Source organism: Felis catus, chromosome E3, assembly GCF_018350175.1.
Source record: "Felis catus isolate Fca126 chromosome E3, F.catus_Fca126_mat1.0, whole genome shotgun sequence".
Classification (NCBI taxonomy): Eukaryota; Metazoa; Chordata; class Mammalia; order Carnivora; family Felidae; genus Felis; species Felis catus.
In genome coordinates this window covers 15558870-15582154 of record NC_058383.1, presented here as the reverse complement: position 1 = coordinate 15582154, position 23285 = coordinate 15558870, and the positions used below count along the sequence as shown (strand labels likewise).

Genomic DNA, 23285 nt, shown 5'->3' with positions numbered 1-23285 from the left:
GATACTTATTTCTGTGGAGAAATTTAAAACAGTTTTCAAGCTGCAATTGAACTCTTAAATATTGTTCTTAAGGATCAGGTAGAAGGTTTAGTGGTATTAACTTTTTAAAAGCTGTGTAACGTAAAATAAAAGGTAGAATGGAAGGCAGCACTGGAAAATTGTGGTAAATACAAATGAAAGCAACATTTCAAAACGTCTAAAGTTTACTTAGTACCAAGTTCTAGCTTAGACGAAGGATCGATTTTAATTCAACCGAAGGACTTTTCTGTAAATACCTAGTTAAGAAAGCAGCAGGTGCACTGTGAGTGCTGTGAGGCCCACAAGGCTGTTTGGACGAAGGGAATGAAAGACTGCTCTTAGAAGTAAGGTATGAACAGAGCCTTCCTCGGACAGCTGTTGGAAGACTGGAGAGGAATCAAAGTAATGCAGACAGAGAGTAACTTTATAGTGTTGGAGAGGTGGAATAGCCAAAAGCAGACCTCAGAACAATTGGGTAACCTGGCAGGGTAAGCGGGAAGGAGGAAGGGGTGGTGATTCTGAGTGCAGGCTTCAGCATTCATCTGATGGACAACCATTGGAAGTATGACGCTGATTAATCTCATTCTGTGCTCAGATCTGAATCTCAGATGATCAGTTGGACTGTGGGGTGCAGGATAGATTGAAAAGTGAGAAACGTCAAAGTTGGGGAGAGCAGCTATACTCGAGGGGAGGGTTGCTGAGACCCAAACCAGGAAAGGATACGTGGGAGGGACATTGTAAAAGGCAGAACGACACGATCTGGACCCTAAAGCGTCTTTCGGGATTTAAGCCAGAGTGACCGGGTCTGCATGCTTTCACCAAGGCCTTATGGGCCCTTGCCTGCATGCTGTCATTGGCCTGCATAGAGGCAGGCTGTGAAAAACGGTCCTGTGGAATTTGTCCTGGGCCATGATCATGCCCTTCTACAGTGAGTCTTTAGGAGAACCCTTGAGAGAAATTTCTGGGTTTGGTGTCAGAATTTCACCTGAAGGGTTCATTTGCATTTATATTTTGAACACCCAATTATGTGACTATTTTTGTCTTGGTGATGATTGCTAGAAAGTTTAGTTAGAGACTAAACTGGACTGACTGGACTAATTTCTCTATCTTTAAGGACTACATTTTTCTGTTGTTCCTGCCTCTGTATTCTGTTTCTCTCCATGTTTTGTGTTTCTTCCTATCATCTTCTAGTTGTTTTTAAGTGTTTATTTATTTATTTTGAGAGAGAGAGAGAAAGAGAGAAAGACAGAGTGCAAGAGGGGTAAGGGCAGAGAGAGAGGGAGACACAGAATCCTAAGCAGGCTCCAGGCTCTGAGCTGTAAGCAGAGCCGACACAGGACTCGAACCCATGAACTATGAGATCATGACCTGAGTCAAAGTTGGACCCTTAACCAACTGAGCCACCCAAGCATCCCTATCATCTTCTAGTTAACTGTGCTAAACTGTGTTTATATTTTTTAATGTTTATTTCTTTTTGAGAGAGAGAGGGACACACAGAGTTCGAGCAGGGGAGGGGCAGAGAGAGGGAGACACAGAACCCGAAGCAGGCTCCAGGCTCTGAGCTGTCAGTACAGAGCCCGATGCAGGGCTTGAACTCATGAACTCATGAGCCACCTGGGCTCCCTGAACTGTGTTTATATTTTATGTAGACTTTATTCTTGAAAAGAAAGTAGGGAATAAGTATACATATTATACCACATAATGAGTAAACCCAAATAAAAATTACGAAGACCATTATTGTAGGGGCCCTGGAGAAATAAATACACATACATGGCTAATGACTCTGCATTGGGAGTTTCTGAGGATTGCAATCTAGCAGTAGATACTTACAGATACAAAGTTGTTCATATTTATTGAACTGTTAATGTTACTCTTGAAAATGTATCACAAAGAAATGACCCAAGAGAAACAGTCCACACAATTGTACATAATAGTGAAAAAAAAAGAGAGGAACCCAAATGCACAGTGGTAGAGACTGGTTAAATACATCATTTAATATAATGGGATGTGAGAAAGCCACCAAAAATGATTAAGTAGATCAGATAAATAGAAATGCACATAAGTGTGTAAATTATCAAAATATGCATTATACCCATGTAGGAATACATATATACATCAAAAGAAATAAGAGGTCATGGGGTGTTGTAAATAACATTACAGGACAGACTTTTCTTTTCTACAGGGTTATATAACTGGTAGGTACTTTTGAGATTAGCACCAATTAAGGAGTGGATTTTGGAAACTTTATAAAATTTAGAGCTTTATGCGTGATCTTTCTTCAGCTACCAAGCAACCTCTTTGTCCCTTTTTTTCAGGATTTAAGCATTGAGGAACAGTCAGAGTTTACTCAGGATTTTTACCAGAATGTGACTGAAAGAATGCAGACTCGTGGAAAAGGTAATACTTTGGTAGCCAGCCATTAAGGGATTGCTGGTCAGTTGTACAGAGTCTAACCTTTGAGTCTTTTAGAACTTTCTCTGTTTCTCTGATGGCCTGGCTGGTTTGCCAATTCTGTCCTATAGATGACTCTACTGACATCCTGGTAGCTGGTCTTGTCCTTAGAGTGCCTTTCAATACCACCATGTGTATCATTCCAAAGTAATCACAGCAGTTGGGTAATTTATTGAACACTGTTTAATAATTCCACTAGGGGGGCGCCTGGGTGGCGCAGTCGGTTAAGCGTCCGACTTCAGCCAGGTCACGATCTCGCGGTCGGAGAGTTCGAGCCCCGCGTCAGGCTCTGGGCTGATGGCTCAGAGCCTGGAGCCTGTTTCCGGTTCTGTGTCTCCCTCTCTCTCTGCCCCTCCCCCGTTCATGCTCTGTCTCTCTCTGTCCCCAAAATAAATAAACGTTGAAAAAAAAAATTAAAAAAATAAAAAATAATTCCACTAGGGGTAGGGGCAGAGTCGATTAAAACCCATTTAGGAGGCTTCTAAATGAAACCCCCATCTTGGAATCACCATTATGGTGAGTCATTTTTCATGATTATGTACTCCTCAGATGGGTGGGGGTGGAATAAAAATTGAGAATCAGGGACTTAGAGCTGTAGGGTTTTCAAGATTTTCTTGAATTTGACTTCCATTGATGTTGGGTTTTAGGATATACTTAGCATACATGTATAAATGAGAAATAAGCCCCACCTGTACACCTCCAAATCTCCAAGGTTTTATAGTAAACCTCAGAAAAAATGGAAGAGTGGGTTGCTGTCGTTCTGTTTTTGGAGTTTCAAGTGCTTTTCTAATGTAGCAATAGGGTGGGAGCCATGCTGAGGTCTTCCCACTTGGCAAGGCATGCAACCTATTAGGTCCCGCCAAGCAGCTTAGGTTAGAACTGGCAGTTGTGTGAGAGGCAGTCCCAAAAATTGAGGTTAAGGTTTTAAAGGGTATTTTTTATTTTTTTATTTAAAAAGATTTTTTTAAATATTTATTTATTCTTGAGAGAGAGAGAGAGACAGAGCATGAGTGGGGGAGGGGCAAAGAGACAGACACACAGAATCTGAAGCAGGCTCCAGGCTCTGTGCCGTCAGCACAGCGCCTGACGTGGGGCTCGTACTCACAAACTGTGAGATCATGACCTGAGCTAAAGTCAGACACTTAACCGACTGAGGCACCCAGGCGCCCCTAAAGGATATTTTTTAATGTAACATCTTGTACTTTTGTTTCTGGGTATATTTAATGTATTAACTAGTAAATTAGTTTTCTGCTATGTCAGAAAAACTATGAAAACATATTCTTAATTTAAACTGTCCATCCCTCTCTTGAGCTTTTATGTCCATTTGGATATTTCAGTGCCTCCGGAAAAAGTTGAGAAGATAATGGATCAGATCGAAAAGTACATCATGACTCGTCTCTATAAGTATGTGTTCTGTCCAGAAACTACCGATGATGAGAAGAAAGATCTCGCTATTCAAAAGAGGATCCGGTAGTTGGTTGTTTTGCTTTGTCTTGTGTTTACTACCTACCATGGGAAGAACACGTTGTGGGAGAACAGAGCACTTGCATTTCAAACCTTGAGAACAAATAACAGCAAAGGGACCTGCCATCCTTAGCACTGAGCTTCTTTGTGGTGTAGAAAGACCAGGAATATGGTAAATTGCTAGGAGGAAAGGCCTGAAATCACCTTCTTGCTTATCCTTCTGACTCCAGCAGCTTTAGATGAGAAGCAGATCCGGTGTTTGAGATTGTTTCAAAATCTCCAAAACTTCCAAGGAACAGGTGGAAATTTCATTACTTCTCATTGCTTTGTCCTGTCTTGTGAGGCAGGAAGTTAAGCTGGACATACCCATATTAAGGTGTCATTACCCCCCCCCCCCCCCAACCAGTGGTGCTCCTTATTTAGCTGTTCCTCCAATCACATCCTCCCCCTAGCACTGGGTTGATAACACTTCCCAAAGTGCTTAATCTTCCGTGGGCAGTAGAGTGGGCTCTATTCCCCCAGGGCTCTATTCTGGTGGCAGTGAAACACTTAGGAAATAGGCCATCTAAATGTGGGAATAGGTCTGAGATTGGTTGTGCACAGGTGTTTCTGGAGGAGGGGGGCTAGGAACCCAAACGGTGTTCCCAGACAGTGGGCTGGTAATTGGTAGATCTGTTCTTGGTAGCGTCACCCCAGAAGTGAGGACTTGGTATTGGGAAGGTGACAGATGGAGCCAGAAGGAGCTAGATGGGCTTTGGACTGACATGCAGGGTGAGAGCATTTGTCAGACAACCGGTGAGGGTCAGCAGCAGAGTCTCTGCTGGGAAGCTAGGGTGTGACCAGGAAATTCAGTGATTCAGACTAGGGCGACACACACTTGTTGACCTCTTACTCAGTCTCATAAGTTGAAGGCAGAGCCTAAGTGGACATTAAGGGTGATGGACAGTGAAGAGAGAGGAAGTAGCAGATTCTTCTCAGATCTTTATCCTCAAATATCTCTTCAGCCTCAGTATAATCTCATTTCAACCAGTAAAGTTGTCTTCTGCTTTCCTTGTGATAAGTGCCGAAGAGAAGCCTCATTTAAGGATTCTAGTTACTTCAGCTCAGCCCCTAATATGTTCAGCAGCGATATGCTTGGGCCTACAATGGCCTCATTAGTCAGTGGTGTCCCATATTTCCCCTTAACTGAAGGACATGACAAGACAAATGGCTGCAGTCTATTCTTGGGATTTTTACTGTCTTTCCCTCTTTGTAGAGCCCTGCACTGGGTTACACCTCAGATGCTTTGCGTCCCTGTTAATGAAGAAATTTCCGAAGTATCTGATATGGTGGTGAAAGCAATCACAGGTCAGTGAAACTGAGAGCTTTCTTATCTGGGTGTTTCTCCTTGAAGTTAACATAAATCCGTACTTAAGTCAGTGAGCAGCCAGACAGTAAGGTATATTGCCAAAGGTATATTGGAATGTGGGAAAAGCGTTTTGCAGGAGTGCTAGTTTTATAAATTTGAAGCATTCACATTAGCAGGTAAACTACATTTCCCCTTTATTTTCTGTGACCAGGGTCTCTTATTTCTTGGGCATTGAACTAAACCAAGGTCAAATGCAGCTAAGGCTAATTTCTTAAAACTCAGTGGCATTTGTATATTCAAAATAATTTTAGAGGGAGGAAGGGAGTTGGTGGTACAAGGTACTCCCCGAGCTGAAGTTACGTATTAAAATGATGTCTCTCTAATTGGCGAGTTAGAGGTGTGCTTTGGATTATTTTTCTGGTTTGTCTAAGAAGTAAATGAAGTGCCCTGAATTGATGTGGTTCCAGCATCCTGGACAGGTCCAGGCACCTAATAAGGTTTCTGTTTCTTAGTCATAGGAATAGCCCAGCAGAAATAGCCCACGAAAATTTTAAAAAAGCAAAGAACCAAAACAAATTGCTCCTACTAGAGAAGACATCCAACCTTGGCCAGCTTCTCCTCAATTAAGAAGAGCTGGAAAGACTTGCCCATTTAGAGATTGTTAGTGAAATTCTGCTGGGAAAGAAAGTTAGTTGCTCAGCTGCTATTAGCAGTGTTGGAGGCAAACCGTTAGGTAGGCTCCTTTGGTTGTAAGAATTAGAGACTCACTCATGTTACAGGAAGAAATAGGGGGTTACTTAAGAGATGATCAAGGTAGGAAAGGAAGCCACACTCTCACGGAAACTTAGCTCCACAGCCCCTCTGGGGACTGGGATATCTGCTGTTAACGTGATTCTTGCGCTCTTTCAGGTTCTGCTTCTCTTTGTATATCTCTGCATTTTAACTCCTGTTATTAAATGAATTGTTTTCTGTAATTCCCCTTGCAGAGTCTAACTGGCCTAGCTAAGTACTGTCATCTTTGTTGTTCAAAGCTTTTCTGCAAGGCTGTGTTATAGGCTTCATGAATTGACTCCTTTGGGTCAAGGCCCACCCCCACTCCTACCTTTTGCTCAGGGAACATCATAAGAGATTGAAGGTGAGAAGCCTGGATATGGACATTGTACTTGTGTTTTTTCCCAAAGACTCTTACCAAGTTCAAGACCAATTGGTTTATGTTTAAAGTACTTCAAAGGAGTTTATGTTTGGGACTCTTTTCTGAAATGCCATAGGATAGACCTTATAAAACCAGAAACTACAGGAGCCAGACCATTGTTTGCTTAAGAATAGAACTAAGAGGATTTTAATACATCAACAGTTTGTTAATAGAATTTGAGAGATGAAACTTTTTTCTCTCAAGTCATCTGAGTTGGAGTTTGAAGAGATATTTTAGTAGTAGAAATTTGGCCACAAGATTTTATTTTATTTTTTAATGTTTACTCTGAGAGAGAGAGAGAGAGAGAGAGAGAGAAGAAGAAGAAGAAGGAGGAGGAGGAGGAGGAGGAGGAGGAGGAGGAGGAGGAGGGAGAAGTGAGAGAGAGAGGGCACCACACTGTCAGCACAGAGCCTGATGTGGGTTGGAACCCACAAACCATAAGATCATGACCTGACCCAAAACCAAGAGTCAGACACTCAGCCAGCTGAGCCACCCAGGCGCCCCTGGCCATAAAATTTTAAAAGCCTTCTCACTCTTCCTCATCTTAACCCCCATATCTTGCCAATCCAAGTACAGATACATTCTGCCTCTATGAGGGCCAAAGGTTCTAATGATCACTGTGTTCCTAATCTGAAGTTGTTAGCCTAAGTACAGGAGTCCCAGAGAGGACAGTCTGTAACAGTGGTCTTAAATATGGAGACATCAGTTAAATGTCTCTACATTGTCCCAGGTGCTACCAATCAGCACTGTCAGTTTTGTTGATAAATATACCGAATAAGGCATTTTCCGTTTCAGTTGACATCTGTCATCTAGAAGTGGAGGCCACGGATGCTATTAAACATCATGCAAGACAGGACAGTCCCCTACAAAAAAAAAAAAAATTATCCAGTCCAAAATCTCATTAGTGCCAAGGTTGAGGAATCATGACTTGGAGCTACAGCCTACTTTGTTTACAAAACTTCTTGAACGATAAATCTAAGACTTCTGCTAAGATGGAGGACCCACCCTCAGCCTGTCTTTCCTACTGACTACAAGTAAAAGCCCTGGATGGCAGACACAAAGCAGTTATCTGAGGATTCTGGAAAGTAAATAAGAGCAGACAGATTAGGGCAGGAAATCATTGCTCGAAGAATTAATACAGTGGTGAGTTTCCTGTTGTTATTTCCTCCCGGATCTCCTCCTTTAGGCTTTAGAGCAATGCAAATCATGGAACTAGCTACACATGGTGGGGGGGGGGGGGTTGTCCAAAAGAGTTCCCCCCAGAAAACTTCCTTCAGACTAAAGGATACTAGAGGAGGGGTTGCTGCAGGACAAAGAGTGTGACGGAAATCTATACCCCCTTCCCTCTTTACTTTTTTTTCTTTTCCCTTCCCTTCTCTTTTTACACTCTTGGCCCTCCCTCTTGGCAGTGGCAGCTACACATGCATCCAGATAAAAAGTAATTCACTTTTGGGGCGCCTGGGTGGCGCAGTCGGTTAAGCGTCCGACTTCAGCCAGGTCACGATCTCGCGGTCCGCGAGTTCGAGCCCCGCGTCAGGCTCTGGGCTGATGGCTCAGAGCCTGGAGCCTGTTTCCGATTCTGTGTCTCCCTCTCTCTCTGCCCCTCCCCTGTTCATGCTCTGTCTCTCTCTGTCCCAAAAATAAATAAACGTTGAAAAAAAAAATTTAAAAAAAAAGTAATTCACTTTTATTTTATTTTTTTTAAGTTTTAAGTAATCTCTGCATCCCACATGGGGCTCAAATTCATGTCGCCAAGATCAGGAGTCCCATGCTCCTCCAACTGAGCCAGCCAGATGCCCCGTTTGGCTCAGTCAGTAGAGCATCTAACTTCAGCTCAGGTCATGATCTCATGGTTTGTGGGTTCGAGCCCCACGTCGGACTCTATGCTGACAGCTCAGAGCCTGAAGCCTACTTCAGATTCTGTATCTCCCTCTGTCTCTCCTCCTCCCCCGCACACGCTCTGTCTCTCTCTCTCTCTCAAAAATAAATAAACATTAAAAAAAAAAAAAAAAGAATAGGAGCACCTGGGTGGCTTGGTCAGCTAAGTGTCTGACTTCGCCTCAGTCATGATCTCACAGTTCACCGGTTCTAGCCCTGTGTCAGGCTCTGTGCTGACAGCTCTGAGGCAGGAACCTACCTCGGTTTCTGTGTCTCCCTCTCTCTGCCCCTCCCCTGTTTGCATGCTCATGTGCACACGCATTCTCTCTCTCTCTCTCTCTCTCTCTCTCTCCCTCCCTCCCTCCCTCCCTCCCCCCCCAGAAATAAACTTTAAAACTTTTTTTAAACAAAACTTAATAAATAATGAGAGAGTGGTTTAAAATGAGAGAAAGGTTTAAAATAAAAAATAAAGGCCAACAATAAAGGTAGAAAGCTAAACAGGATAAAAACAGTAGTAAAAACAGTTTTTAAAAAGTCTTAAAATTTTTTTTTCTTAATGTTTTTTCTTGAGAGAGAGGAGGGGGGAGGAGCAGAGAGAGAGAGGGGGAAACACAGAATCTGAAGCAGGCTCCAGGCTCTGAGCTGTCAGCACAAAGCCTGATGCAGGGCTCAAACCCACAAATCGTGGAGCCAAAGTCAGACGCTTAACTAACTGAGCCACCCAGCCACCCCCCTGCCCCAGATCTTTTTTACATACATTCTACTCAAATAGAAAAAGAAAATAGTTTGAGACATAGTAACAATAATTACAACCCATCATTAAAAGAGTAAAGGAACTAAACCATAAAATAAGCAAAAGCATACAATAGACATGTATGTACAGGGACTAGAAGCATTGGGAAGTTAAAATACAGCCTCTGCGCTGTCGGGTGTTTCTGTCCCATACGTTAGTCTTCCATGGCTGGTGGTCCGTGAGGATTCCTCCCAGTAACCGACCTCCGGGATGAGAGCTGGGAGCAGAAAGAACTGTGACATGCGCCATCACCCCACCTAAATCAGAAACTTTTGTTCCTGCTGTTGACCAGAAAGTGCTTTCAAATTAACCTGCCTCAGCTCTCTTTCTTTCACGTTGCTCCAGATGGCAGGCAGAAACGCCTATCCAGAGGCGCACTCCCTCCTTCCTCTTCTGTTGTTCTAGTGGTGCTGAACTCCTCCCCACCTCCCGGTCTTTGTGGCACAGGGTGTCCATTTGCAAGAGCCCACCACTCAGTGGTAGTTTGGGGCAGTGAAGTAATTTTTCTCTGAGGGAAATGAATGAGAGTAAATGTATACCCTTGCTTTATCCCCTGTGCTAACTAGTAGGTTATAAATGTCATAAAAGTGCTGTAGGTGTTTGTAGCTGCTGGAGATTTATATGCCGTGGGGACTGGCCGCTATGGACTATACGTGTGATAGATTTTAGCAGCTGTATTTTTATATCCAATACAGTGGTGCTTTGTATAGTACCCACCTTTCTAAAAAGCAGTAGGCTTCCTAAACTGACTTTTACAGTGTATTAGAGGAACAGAAGCAGGAAAAACGCTCTTAATTTTCCAAGGAGCTCATAAGCAGTTCACCATTGTGGTTAAAGGCATGCGTTAGAGAATCAGACTTGAATCTGCCCTCTGTCACTGGCTGTCTATATAATTTTGGGCAAATTGTGGAACTTCTCTGAACCTCAGTTCCCTTCCTACAAGTAGTATCCATTGTACAATCTGAGGATGGAAAAGAAATAGGCTTGTGGAGCACAGAAATAATGCATATAATGCCTGGTCTGTGGTTCTGTGCCTGGTTACACATTCTGTAGTGATGAGCTAGTGTTTACAGTTTCTGTGGTCAAAGTTTTTTATATACTAAGTTACCTGGTGGAGAAAGGGTTAACCTCTGTAATTTGATAGATTAAAAAATGATTATTCTAATACTTCTTTTTTGTAATCATTTTCTCATTGGAAGCAGTGTCTTTTCTGCTTTATAGATATCATTGAAATGGATTCTAAGCGTGTACCTCGAGATAAGTTGGCCTGCATCACCAAGTGTAGCAAGCACATCTTCAATGCCATTAAGATCACCAAGAACGAGCCAGCGTCAGCCGATGACTTTTTACCCACTCTCATCTACATTGTTTTGAAGGGCAACCCCCCACGCCTTCAGTCCAATATCCAGTATATCACCCGCTTCTGCAACCCAAGCCGATTGATGACTGGAGAGGATGGCTACTATTTCACCAATCTGGTAAGGATTTGACTTCCTGGAGTTACAGAGAGGAACCATTTTAGGGATGTGACACATCACTCACAGGCCTGTGACAGTTTACTGCCCGTGAGTTGAGGAATCAGTAAAGCTAAAGATGCTTGCTTGGTGTCACATAGCACACATGACTGGGCCGGGCAAACACCGCACCTCTCAGTACTTGACCAGAGATTGTGATCCTCTTACAGGAAACACGATAGTCACGTGGAGGAGTGTCTGTTGCTGTTGGCCATCACTTGCCCAGGTCCTGGTTAAAAGGGCCATTCACTTAGTTGGGTTGTTTCAACCATGAATAAATCAGATCATGGACTTTGATTTCTTTATTGAAAGACTTAAGAATTATTTTTTGCTTTATTTCTGTAAATGATCTCTTAGAACTGAATCCTGAGATTTTAGGCAAGGGTCAGTTTAGAGGACATGAAATGATTTTCAACTGTTGTTAACCGTGCTACTTGATTCTAGGCAAGATGGCATTAAAATACGTGTATCTAAGTTGTAAGGCTGAATACTTCCTTTTACTGACCACTTAACTTTTGTTTGTTTGCTTTAGACTAGATTTACTAACGGATTTGAGCCTCAGAATACCTTATGTGCCTTCTTTCCTGGGTAGGAAGTTGTACAGGGTAATAGGGAGAGGAAACCAGGTTACATAAGGCAGCATTTCTAGTAAATTGTCTAAAAAGACATTTGAAACTAAAAAGACAAGGCTTGAATCTCCCAAGCTTCCAGAAAGTTGTTGTGATTTATTTTTAAATGCTAAATATGTATTCACTTTTGTGCCTGATTCTGTATTTTGTTTTCCTTTAAGTGGGTTCCCAAAAGTGTATAAATTTCCAGTGCTTCAAAACCTGGACCTGCCCCGGTTAACCTCACCCTCAGCCATGGCATTCAGCTGCTCACTACTGTTGTTGCAGCATCTGGGGATGTGGTTTGCAGGGAGTTGGGAATGCTCTTTTTCTTTTTTCAAGCTCTTATGAAATTCCAGTTAGTTAACATACACCGTAATATTAGTTTTAGATGTAGAATTCAGTGATTCATCACATACAACACCCAGTGCTCATCCGAGTGCACTCCTTAATACCCATCACCCATTTAGCCCATCCTGGGAATGCCCTTTCTCAAAATGATGCTTGTTCCATTATTTGCAGTATTTTTCATCCTCCCAGACACATGGTGGTTTAAACTATACTCCCCCAAAAGTTTAGCTGAAGTAAGCATTTCTTAACATAAGTGAAAACATGCACTTGACTGCCAGGAAGAGCCTTTTGGATTTAGTTCTTTATCTAGAGAACATGAGAGAGTGTGGAAAATCCCTGAGAATTATGAAGATGGAGACGTGGCTGGTAGTAGAGAAATGAGCAGGGCTGGGAGGTGTCTGAGGGTCGTCCTGGTGGTCAACAGTGGAGGCTGCTGGCTCACCTTTTCCCTGCAGCTTCCCAGCACCTTGACCTACAGCCCTGTTAGCACCTTATGTCTCCGTCCTCTTGCTGATTCAGAGTCCGGCTTCTGATCCCTCTGCTCCAGTGAAACTGCTCCGGCAGAAGTCAAATCCCATGAAAACTGTCAGCCTTCATCTTACTTCTTTAACATTCTTGGTAACTCCTTTGTTCTAGAACTTCCTGCCTTTGGATTTCAGAGTTCCACTCCTTACTTGTCTCTTTGTGAGCTTTGTGTCTTCTCAAGTTGGGTTTTTCCGTGGGGTGCTGTCCTCTATGCATCTCTCTCCCTAGGCTGTCTGCTCTGGTCGCAGCTCTGCTGTCATCTGCACAGTGATGACACACACGTCACCTGTTTGCCCTCCTGCTGAGCTCCACTTCTGGCTATTTATTGGGCCTCAGATTTAATTTTTTCAAAACTAAACCTACTTCCCCACCAAATGGTTTTCTCCTTTCTTATATACACTGTTTCCACTTGGGGCAATAGCATCCATCCATGCCAGGAATGTTAGAATCCTCTTAGATTCCTCCTCTCTCCAGGGACTGCAGCACATCCACGGACACCGTGGGCACCTGTGTGGCAGGGTCAGATGGGCCCATTCTTGTCAGATGAGTCCGTTGTAGTAGATTTGCTAAATATTCCTCAAAAAGATGATTCCCTTTTTTATGTGTAATAATGTTGGATCCTGGGAATGAGTTCTCAGAAGAAATTCTGAGAGCTGCCTGTTTCCCTCTGTTTATATTGCATGTCTTTCTTGTGAAAATAGTTTTTTAAGAAAATGTGAAAATTCGTTTTCTTTGTAAAAAAATTAAATCAATATGAGAAAGTATAGCCAACAGATGTCTGTTTCACTGAGCATTTGCCCAAGGATTTCTGTACTAATAATTGCTCCCGTTTGTTCATTTCTTACTGCCGAGCTGTGAGCTAAGCACATTACATGTGCTGGATTGCTTCATTCTCACAATAAATCTGGGTGGTATTTCCCGTTTTACAGATACAGGAACCCCAGAGACAGTAGGTAACTTTCCCCAGGCTCACAAAAACTCCTGGCTAACATATGACGGAGGTGACAACTCAGGTTGCTTGATTTCAAAGCCTGTTCTTTCAGCCACTTGATGTTAAAGGACCACAGGTCCTTAGAGGACCAGAGGTCTGTGTGCCACTCCAGTACCTGCTGATGTGCCCAGTAGCTGGCCAGGCCCTGAGTGAGCATTGTGGGGCTGGCAAGACCTCAAAGGGGAATGGCTTTATGGGATATGTTCCCCAGTCACTTGGCCCTAGAGCTCCCAGTCCCAACAGTGGTTCCTCTTCCCTGCAACATGGCAGGGAAGCAGAGAGTCTCCTAGTTTGAGGAATCATTCAGTTTTTGTCCACGGGAAACTCTGTAACCAGTGTGGAACAAACACTGAAGGTGCCTCCCCCGACATTTCACTCTGTATAAGACCCCTAGACCTTTGAACAACCCAAGGAGAGGACTGAATTTCTCACAGACTCAATGGGAGTTTGCAATGCAACTTTTTTTTTTTTTCCTTAGGAAGAAATGTATTATTTCGGGTGGGAGTATAAGGAAACATGATTGGGACGCCTGGGTGGCTCAGGTAAGCATCCAGCTCTCAATTTTGGCTCAGGTCATGATCTCATGGTTGTGAGGTCAAGCCCCACATCGGGCTCTGTGCTGGGCATGGAGCCTGCTTAAGATTCTCTCTCTTTCTGCCTCTCCCCTGCTCAGGTGTGCTCACACTCTCTCTGCCTCAAAATAAATGAGTCAATAAAAAGGAAGGAAGGGAGGGAGGGAGGGAGGGAGGGAGGGTGGGAGGGAGGGAGGGAGGGAGGAAAAGAAAGAAAGAAAGAGAAAGAAAGAAACAGATTTGCTGTGAGTTGTTAATTTTGTTTTGTTTGGTTATTTATTTTTGAAAGAGTGCAAGCAGGGAAGGGGCAGAGAGAGAGGTACAGAGGATCTGAAGCAGGCTCTGCACTGACAGCAGGGAGCCCAATGTAGGGCTGAGCTCATGACCTGAGCTAAAGTTGAGGCTCAAGCGACTGAGCCACCCAAGTGCTCTGAGTTGGTAATTTTTGAAGCTGAAGTCCATGGTGGGTCATTACCTGTTTTTTCCTACCTTTTTTTTTTTTTTTTAAACGTTTATTTATTTTTGAGACAGAGAGAGACAGAGCATGAACAGGGGAGGGGCAGAGAGAGAGGGAGACACAGACTCTGAAACAGGCTCCAGGCTCTGAGCGGTCAGCACAGAGCCCGACGCGGGGCTCGAACTCACGGGCCGTGAGATCATGACCTGAGCCAAAGTCGGACGCTTAACCGACCAAGCCACCCAGGCTCCCCATCCTACTTTTGATTGTTTTAAATTCACCATAATAAAAGGATTTAAAAAGATGTATTTGAATATTTGTACCTTTCCCCTTATGGCTATAGTAAATAACCTTCTGGTTTTTTTCTAGTGCTGTGCTGTGGCTTTCATTGAGAAGTTAGATGCTCAGTCTTTGAATTTAAGTCAGGAAGATTTTGATCGATACATGTCCGGCCAGACTTCTCCCAGGAAGCAAGAATCTGAGAATTGGTCTCCTGATGCTTGCTTAGGGGTTAAGCAAATGTATAAGAACTTGGATCTTCTGTCTCAGTTGAATGAACGACAAGAAAGGATCATGAGTGAAGCCAAGAAACTTGAAAAAGACCTCATAGAGTGGACAGATGGAATTGCAAAAGAGGTTCAAGACATTGTTGAGAAATATCCACTCGAAATTAAGCCCCCGAATCAATCTTTAGCAGCTATTGACTCTGAAAATGTTGAAAATGATAAACTTCCTCCACCATTGCAACCTCAAGTTTATGCAGGATGATAAATATTTACATGGGTAGTATTTATTTGAGCCTAAATTGTAGCTAGCCCTTACTACAGTCCATGATTGGGATCTAGACTATAACTTAATGCTTATAAATGCCAGAGCGTTTTTAAAGGTACAGTTTGTGGGGATTGTTCTGTTTGTTTTGTTTTGTTTTTCCTGGCAGGGGAAGCTTAGTAAATAATAAAATACTATTTATTTGAGTTACTGAAATAGATTCATTTAAGTCTTATGTGAAAGTTTTGTCTAAATCTATTTTTTGTCCATAATTTTCCTACGTGCTTCCTCTGTGGCATTCACTGTGGTTTGGATTTGGGTAAATAATTGCCTTTAAAGGATAAAACAAATGAATGCTACAAAATGTATGGTACCACTCTTCTACAGTTTGAAATAATTTTATAATTGTAAAGATAGAAGATATATTGATAAGTAAATATGTAAAATTGTAAATATGTAAAAAAAAAAAAAAGGAATGGTGTCTGCTGTGCATGGCGTTTCATGCGTTAATTTTTTTAGTTTAAAATGAAGTATGTTGAATGTTTGCCTTTAACACCATTTTATTTGGTTTGCCCCACTTAAATGAATCTAGAAACGTTAGACATACTGCCCTTAAAATATTGACTCCACCTTTAACAATTTGTTAGCCTAACTTTGAGGTTATGTATAATCAGTCAGGGACTGTGACACCATTGAGGTTCAGAATAATTTTTAGGTCGTATAAAGTTACTGTTCAAGATAGTCATTTGAAGACTTTGAACCATGCCTCTTGCACCGTCATCCTCCACTCATTCAGGAGGTATTTATAGAGGTCTTCGTAAAGGAGCTGGTCCTGGGTCTAGATCAGAAGACAGGAGTGAACGGGCCTCCACTGGCGAGAGCCGATGGGGAATTCCTCAGAGCTGTAGCACCCTTCTTTCTGCCTCCGTCTGCAGCAGACCTTTGACTCTATGGGCAACCCAGACGCATGTCATATAAACCTCTTTCAGGGTTTCTCCACCTCAGTGCTACTGACATTTGGGGCCTGAGGACTTTTTGTTATGAGGGCTTCCCTGTGCATTACAGGACGTTTAGCAGTATTCCTGGCCTCGATACCCACTAGACACTAGTGGCAACCCGCACAGTCGTGAAAAATCTCCTCCAGACATCACCAAATGTTTCCAGGGTGGAGTGGGCGCAAATTCGCCCTCAGTTGAGAACCACTAATCTATTGTGTAGACAAGGAAGCTGTCCTCCTTGTGGTTAATATGATATAACCAAAGAATATTGTATTAAATGCACAGTGCGGTCAACTGATACTGAGGCTTTACAGCCACTGGCAGTGTGGAACCGTTTTAATCCTAATGGAACCCTTCATAACCTAAATACGCCACGTATGATCCTCCTTCCAGTCAGTGATTTCTATAGATTATCAGCGTAGCTGTGAAATTGTGCATAATTCCAGGGCATCGTTCTGAAACAAGGTCACATGACACAAGCAGTATCTCAGTATCTTCCTAACAGTGTACCACACAGATTTGTAGTGCAGTAATTTTGGAATAAAACTAGGGTGAGTATAAAACTTTGTATCCTTTACTTAAATTTCCCCGTAAGAGCCATGAGGTTGACATACCTGTTGTCACAAAGCGCTAAAGGCGTGAAGCAGTTAACCGAGTCAGCCGATCACTGAGCTCATGTGGAGTGCAAGGAGTTACTATCCGATGCCAGTGAGAATCTGCACTTAGAAACCCGAGCCCAAGTGATTTTTGTAGAAAGCTTTCCCCCTTTTCCGTTGTTCTTTTCTATGTACTTTCTAGGTGCTAATCCAGGTATACACACTCTGAATTCTCCTGGGAATATATACAGTTCTTTTAGTCTTGTACATTATGTTTGTTAAATAAAATGTGCATATCAGCCTCCCACAAAAACTGTCTTCTTTTGATTTCTTGCATATCTTTAAGGGAAGCTGTCGAATTGATTTCTTTGTACGTGTCTCATATTAGTTGAATTCTGTAGATAGGAAATCTTGCCTTAGGTAGAGGCTTATATTTCTCTCAAGTTGGCATCAACACTGTGGCCACATTTTCTGTCTTCTCAACAAGAGAGTATCGCTATTTTATGTACTATAAACGTGATTGGAATAAACCTTTGGAACGGAAACCCATATTAACAGGGTCTCATGATCCATCCCTCTTTCAGCTAGATTGAGTTTTAGTTCTTTATTTTAGGAAAAGCTACATTACTAATATCCTCATGTTGCAAAGGTTTCCGTTTTAAGCCACAACCGTCAGTATCATACTTAAAAATGAAGCATTGGAGACATTCCAGTTAAAATCAAGAACAAGAGAAAGATGTTTGCTGTCACTGCCATTAGCGCTTTTCTGAAAGTTTTACCCCAGGTACTCAGTCTTCAAACAGAAATGAAGGGGGCTTAACCTAACCTATGTAGAAATGTTCTAGCCTCGTGGTTGAGGCTTGCGGTTGGCTTTGAAATTTTGGCTAACACGTAGATATTAGTTCTTTGGCCTTGGGCAAGTCTCTGCTCTTTCACATACCCAATCTGTGAATTGGGTGTGACGATCATGCCAGCTTCAAGGGCTTCTGGGGATTAGATGACATACAACAGTACCTAGCAGTGCTAAGTGCTCAAGTGATAGCTATGTATAGGTGCTTTTTTCTACTTAGAAAGCCCAAGAGAACTGATATGGAAACATTACATTTCACTAAAATGGTGAGATAGGACATGAGAAGTGGCCATCAAAAGCAACAGTACAAAATGATATTTCTATATCTCATAACTGTCCAGTTAGCAAATACGATGGGAAAATTGTGTTCACTATAGAAACCTATAAATCAAACAGCAAGAGCTTTTAGGATTTATATGGGAAAAAATACAAAATTGAGAAACAGAAGACATACTCGGACCTGTGCTCAGAAGTTCCCTGCGCTTGGGCTTTAATGTTCTGTCTCTGCCATCTTGGATATTCTTAATAATGCTCTCTTTGGATTCATGTTTTTGAGTGAAGTCTGAGGGGACAATGGAGCATGCACAGTGCGGCTTAGAGCCTTGGTTCATGCATAGTCCTGCCTCCCACCACCCTCCTGGATGAGATCTTGGTCTTACCGCTTCCACTCTGTGACCACTGTAGCCCCTCAGGAACGGTCACAGCTGGGTATGCATGCATGGGGCATTGGACCAAGACATGATAGCGCATTTGATGGCTTGCTGGCTGACAGCCGCATCTTGGCCAGTTGGGGAGTGGGAACAAGCGTCACTCACCCTTTATCCAGCATGTTCCGTGGAGAAAAGGCTGGATCTACAGCTAGGTAAGTTAAAAAATTAGTGAAAAGTATCTTTTTGGTCTGAAAGCAGGAAAGTACTTTAAGACTAATGGGTATATCTCAATAGGACATTGGAGTCAGATGGAAGGTGTCCCATTGGACAGTTTGGGGGCACTCTGAATAGAATGAAGAGGAATTGTGAAAAACATTGAATAAATATGTCATTTAAAAAAAAAAAACCCACATGCCCGGATGGCTGTCTGTTCAGCGTCCAACTCTTGGTTTTGATTTAGGTCATGATCTCGTGGTTTATGAGTTCAAGCCCCACGTCAGGCTACACTCTGATGGTGTGGAGCTTGCTTGGGATTCTTTCTCCTCTACCCCTCACCCCAGCTTGCACTCTCTTTCTCTCTGTCTCTCAAGATAAACCCACACATATTGGAGGTTACCATTATACCAACCGATTTTGAGGAAGAACTATAGTGACACCCAGTTGATGGAAAGCCTTCACAGTAAAATGATAGCTAGTAAAAGTAGGGGGGGGGATATAATTAAAAAAAAATTTTTTTTAATGTTTATTTTTGAGAGAGAGAGAGAGTGCGAGCAGGGGAGGGATAGAGAGAGAGGGAGACACAGAATCTGAAACAGGCTCCAGGCTCTGAGCTGTCAACACAGAGCCCGACACGGGGCTCGAACCCACGAACTGCGAGATCATGACCTGAACCGAAGTCAGACGCTCAACCGACTGAGCCACCCAGGTGCCCCGGAAAATACAACTTTAAAAATCTCACTCATATGTGGAATTTAAGAAACAAAACAGATGAACATATGGAAAGGGGCCGAGAGGAGAAGAAAGGGAAACAAACCACCAGAGACTCTTAATGATAGAGATCAAGCTGAGGATTGACAGAAGGAAGCAGGTGGGAGATGGGTTAAATGGGTGATGGGCATTAAGGAGGGCACTTATTGTGATGAGCACTGGGTGTTGTATGTAAGTGATGAATCACTGAAGTCTACTTCTGAAACCAATATTACACTGTATATTAACTAAAATTTAAATTAAAAAAAATAATTTTAGTCCAGGACCAAATGGCTTCACTGGTGAGTTCTACCATTTAAAGAACTGACATCAATCTTTCTGAAGCTCTTCTAAAAAATTGAAGGAGAGGGAATACTTCTTATGAGTCCAGCATTGCCTGAGGACAGTCTGAGAAAAGAAAACTATAGACCAATTTCCCTGGTGAACATAAATGCAAAAACTCTCAACAAAATATTAGCCATCAAAAGTAACTAAGTAGCCATCTATAACACATTAAAGGGGTTATACACCATGACCAAGTGGGATTGATTCCTGGAATACAAAAATGGTTCAACTACAAAAACCAATCAATGCAATACATTAACAGAATAAAGGGATCAAACACCATATGATCATCTCAACTGAAGCAGAAAAAGCACTTAAATACACTTCTTGAAAAAATAAAGTAGGAATAGAAGAAAACAAGAACATAAAGGCATATAAGAAAACCCACAGCTAACATCATAATGGTTAAAGACTGAATGCTCTTCCTCTAAGACCAGGAGCAAGACAAGGATGCCCACCTTCACCACTTCTATTCAAGATATTATCTAATGAGAAATTTTAAGACACCATCATAAAAATGCATCAGTGAGCTAAAATGAACATGCTTAAAACAAATGAAGATGTAGAAAGTCCCAGCAAAGCAAAGGTATAAGGAAGAACCAAACAGAAATGTTAGAACTGAAAACTACAATAACTGGGGGTGGGGGGGAAGCAGGGGCACCTAGGTGGCTCGGTTGAGCATCTCCTAATTTCGGCTCAGGTCCTGATCCATGGGAGGGGATCAAGCCCCATGCTGGGCTCCACACTGAGCATGGAGCCTGCTTGAGATTCTTTCTCTCTCTCCCTCTGCCCCTCTCCCCCACTTGCTTCTCTCTCTCTCTCCCTCAAAAACATTTTTTTAAAAAAAACTGATAAATTGGACTGAGTCAAAATTTAAAACTTTTGTTCTATGAAAGATCCTGTTAATAAAAGGACAAGCTAGAGACTGAAAAAAAAATTGCAAATTACATGTCCAACCAACAATTGATATCCATGATATATAAAGAATAGTCTGAACTCAACAGTTAAAAATTTTTTTTAAATGTTTATTTTTGAGACAATGTGAGAGACAGAGTGTAAGCAGCAGAGGGGCAGAGGGAGACACAGAATCCAAAGGAGGCTCCAGGCTCTGAGCTGTCATCCCAGAGCCCGACGTGGGGCTCAAACTCACAAACCATGAGATCATGACCTGAGCCACCCAGGCGCCCCAACAGTTAAAATTTTTTTTTCAGTTAAAACTTTTTTAATGTTTGTTTTTGATAGAGAGAGACAAAGCATGAGTGGGGGGCAGGGAAGAGAGAGAGGGAGACAGAATCTGTGCTGTCAGCACAAGAGTCCAATGTGGGGCTCAAACCCATGAACCATGAGATCATGACCTGAACCAGAGTCAGACTCCTAACCTACTGAGCCACCCAAGTGCCCCTGAACTCAACAGTTAAAAAAGAATTCAGTTAGACAACGGACACAAGACTTGAACAGAAACTTAACCATAGAAGATACATGCCACGCCATTCAGTGGGAGAGAGGACAATATTTTCAATAAATGGTGTTAGGAAAATTAGATAACCTTGTGCGAAAGAATGAAGTTGGACCTTACACAATAAACAATTAATTCAAAGGATCAAAGACTCAAACATAAGAGCTAAAGCTATAAAACTTCTAAGAAAACGGAGGGGGAAATCCCCACAACATTAGGTTTGGCAATGATTTCTTGGATATGACACCAAAAGCACAGTCAACAAAAGAAACAATGGATCAATGGGACTTCATCAAAATTTACACCTTTTGTGCTTCAAAGGACAGTATAAGAGAGTGAAAAGACAACCCACAGAAAGGGAGGGGAAAAATTTAAGATGTACATATTTAATGTGCAACTTGATGAGTTTAAGTATACATCTGTGAAACCATCACCAACTTCCAGACCATAGACATATCCATCACCTCTCAAAGTTTCCTCCTATCTTCTTTATTATTATTAATTTTCATGGTGGGGAGTAATGGTGTTAAGAACACTTAAGATCTACCCTTCTAGAAAAATTTAAATATATAATATAGTACTGTTAGCTATAGGCATTGTGTTGTATAGTAGACCTCCAGAAGTTATTTATCTTGTATAATTGAAATTGTGTATACTTTGAGCGTCATTGCCCATTCCTTCTTCCCCCCAAGTGCCTAGAAATCACTATTTTACAAGAGAATATATTTGCAAATCATATACCTGATAAGGGTTACATATCCAGAATATATAAAGTACTCCTTCAATTCAACAATTAAAAAAAAAAAAAAAAAAGACCCAAGCAGGGGATCCTGGGTGGCTCAGTTGATTAAGCGTCCGAATTTGGCTTAGGTCATGAATATCATGGTTCATGGGTTTGAGTCCCACATCAAGCTCTGTGCTGACAGCTCGGAGACCGGAGCCTGCTTCGGATTCTGTGTTTCCCTCTCTGCCCTTCCTCCACTCGTGCTCTGTCTCTTTCTGTCTCCCTCTCTCAAAAATAAACATTAAAAAAAAAAAAGCAACCCAATTCAAAAATGGGCTTAAATAGACATCTCCAAAGAAAATATACAACTGCCCATAAGCACATGAAAAGATGCTCAACACCAATAGTCATTAGAAAAAAAGCAAATCAAAATCACAGGGAGGTACCAATTCACAGCAGTCAGGATGGTTTTTGTCAGAAAAGCAGAAGATAACAAGTGACGAGGGTGTGATGAAATTGGAACCCTGGTGCATTGCGGTTGGGAATATAAAATGGTGCCATCATCGTGGAGAACATTTTGGTGGTTCCTCAAGGAGTGAAACCTAGGATTACTATATGATCCAGCAATTCCATTTCTAGATATAGTACCCAAAAGAACTGAAAGTAGGGATTCAAACAGATACTTGCTATATTATTAGGGCTGACATAACCAGTACCAAAAGCTGGGTAGCTTAAACAACAGAAGGTCATTTTCGTACAATTCTGGAGGCTAGAAATGTGAGGTTATGGCGTCAGTAGGGTTGGACCTGAGGCGTCTCCTTGGTTTGTGGGTGGCCATCTTCTTCCTGTGTCTTCACATCATCTGCCTTCTGTATATGTCTATGTCCAAATTCCCTCCTCTTATAAGTACACCAGTCATACTAGATTACGGTCCATCCCAAGGACCTTATTTAAGATTGATTACACCTGTAAAGATCCTGTCCCTAACTATAGTCACATTCTGAGGTGCTAGGGGTTAAGATTTCGACATGTGAATTTTTGTGGGGACACGATTTAGTTTGATGTTTACACACCAAGGCTCAGAGGAGCATTATTCACAATAGCCAAAAGGTTGATAACAACTCAGATGGCCATCAACAGATGAACGGGTTAAAAAATCGGGGTATCCCTGTAGTGTAAAAGATTCAGCCTTAAAAAGGAATGAAATTCTGATACGCAATGCGTGGATAAACTTTGAAAACATTCTGCCAAGTGAAATAGACCAAGACAAAAGGTCAACTACTGTATGATTCCATTTATGTGAGGTAACTAGAATAAGCAAAGATACAGAGACAGAAATTAGAATAGAAGGTACCAAGAGTTAAGCGGGAGGAGGAATGGAGAGTTAGTGTTTATCGGTACAGTGTTTCGGTTTGGGATGATAGGAAAGTTCAGGAAATGGATAGTGGTGATAGTCGCATAACATCGTGAATATAATTAATGCCACTGAATTGCACACTTACAGTGGCTAACGTGGCACATTTTGTTAAGCGTATTCTACCACAATTTAAAAATTTTTAAAAATTAAAAAGAAGTGAAAGGAACTATACTTGATAAACAAGGGAAAATGAACCCAAGAAAAAGAAAACATGGAATCAGAAAAGAGAAAGTGTAGAATGCTACAGCCACTCTGGAAAAAGTTTGGTAGTTTCTTGTAAAACATATACTTACCTTCCAAACCAGCGATAGCACCCCGGGGCATTTATTCCAGAGAAATGAGAACTCCTGAAC

At 42.0% G+C, this 23285-nt stretch overlaps 1 protein-coding gene across 5 annotated transcripts in view; it reads left to right on the top strand.

Moving 5' to 3' along the window:
• RABGEF1 (RAB guanine nucleotide exchange factor 1) overlaps positions 1–16837 on the top strand; it is a 63162-nt gene extending 46325 nt beyond the window's left edge. For all 5 annotated transcript variants that reach the window (XM_011290333.3, XM_011290331.3, XM_011290332.3 and 2 more), the window contains 5 exons: positions 2334–2415; positions 3807–3939; positions 5189–5280; positions 10366–10622; positions 14532–16837. In XM_011290333.3, the coding sequence (XP_011288635.1) occupies positions 2334–2415; positions 3807–3939; positions 5189–5280; positions 10366–10622; positions 14532–14930 (963 nt within the window). In that variant the 3' untranslated portion in view covers positions 14931–16837. The remainder of the gene's footprint in view (positions 1–2333; positions 2416–3806; positions 3940–5188; positions 5281–10365; positions 10623–14531) is intronic.
• The last annotated feature ends 6448 nt before the right edge of the window (positions 16838–23285 follow it).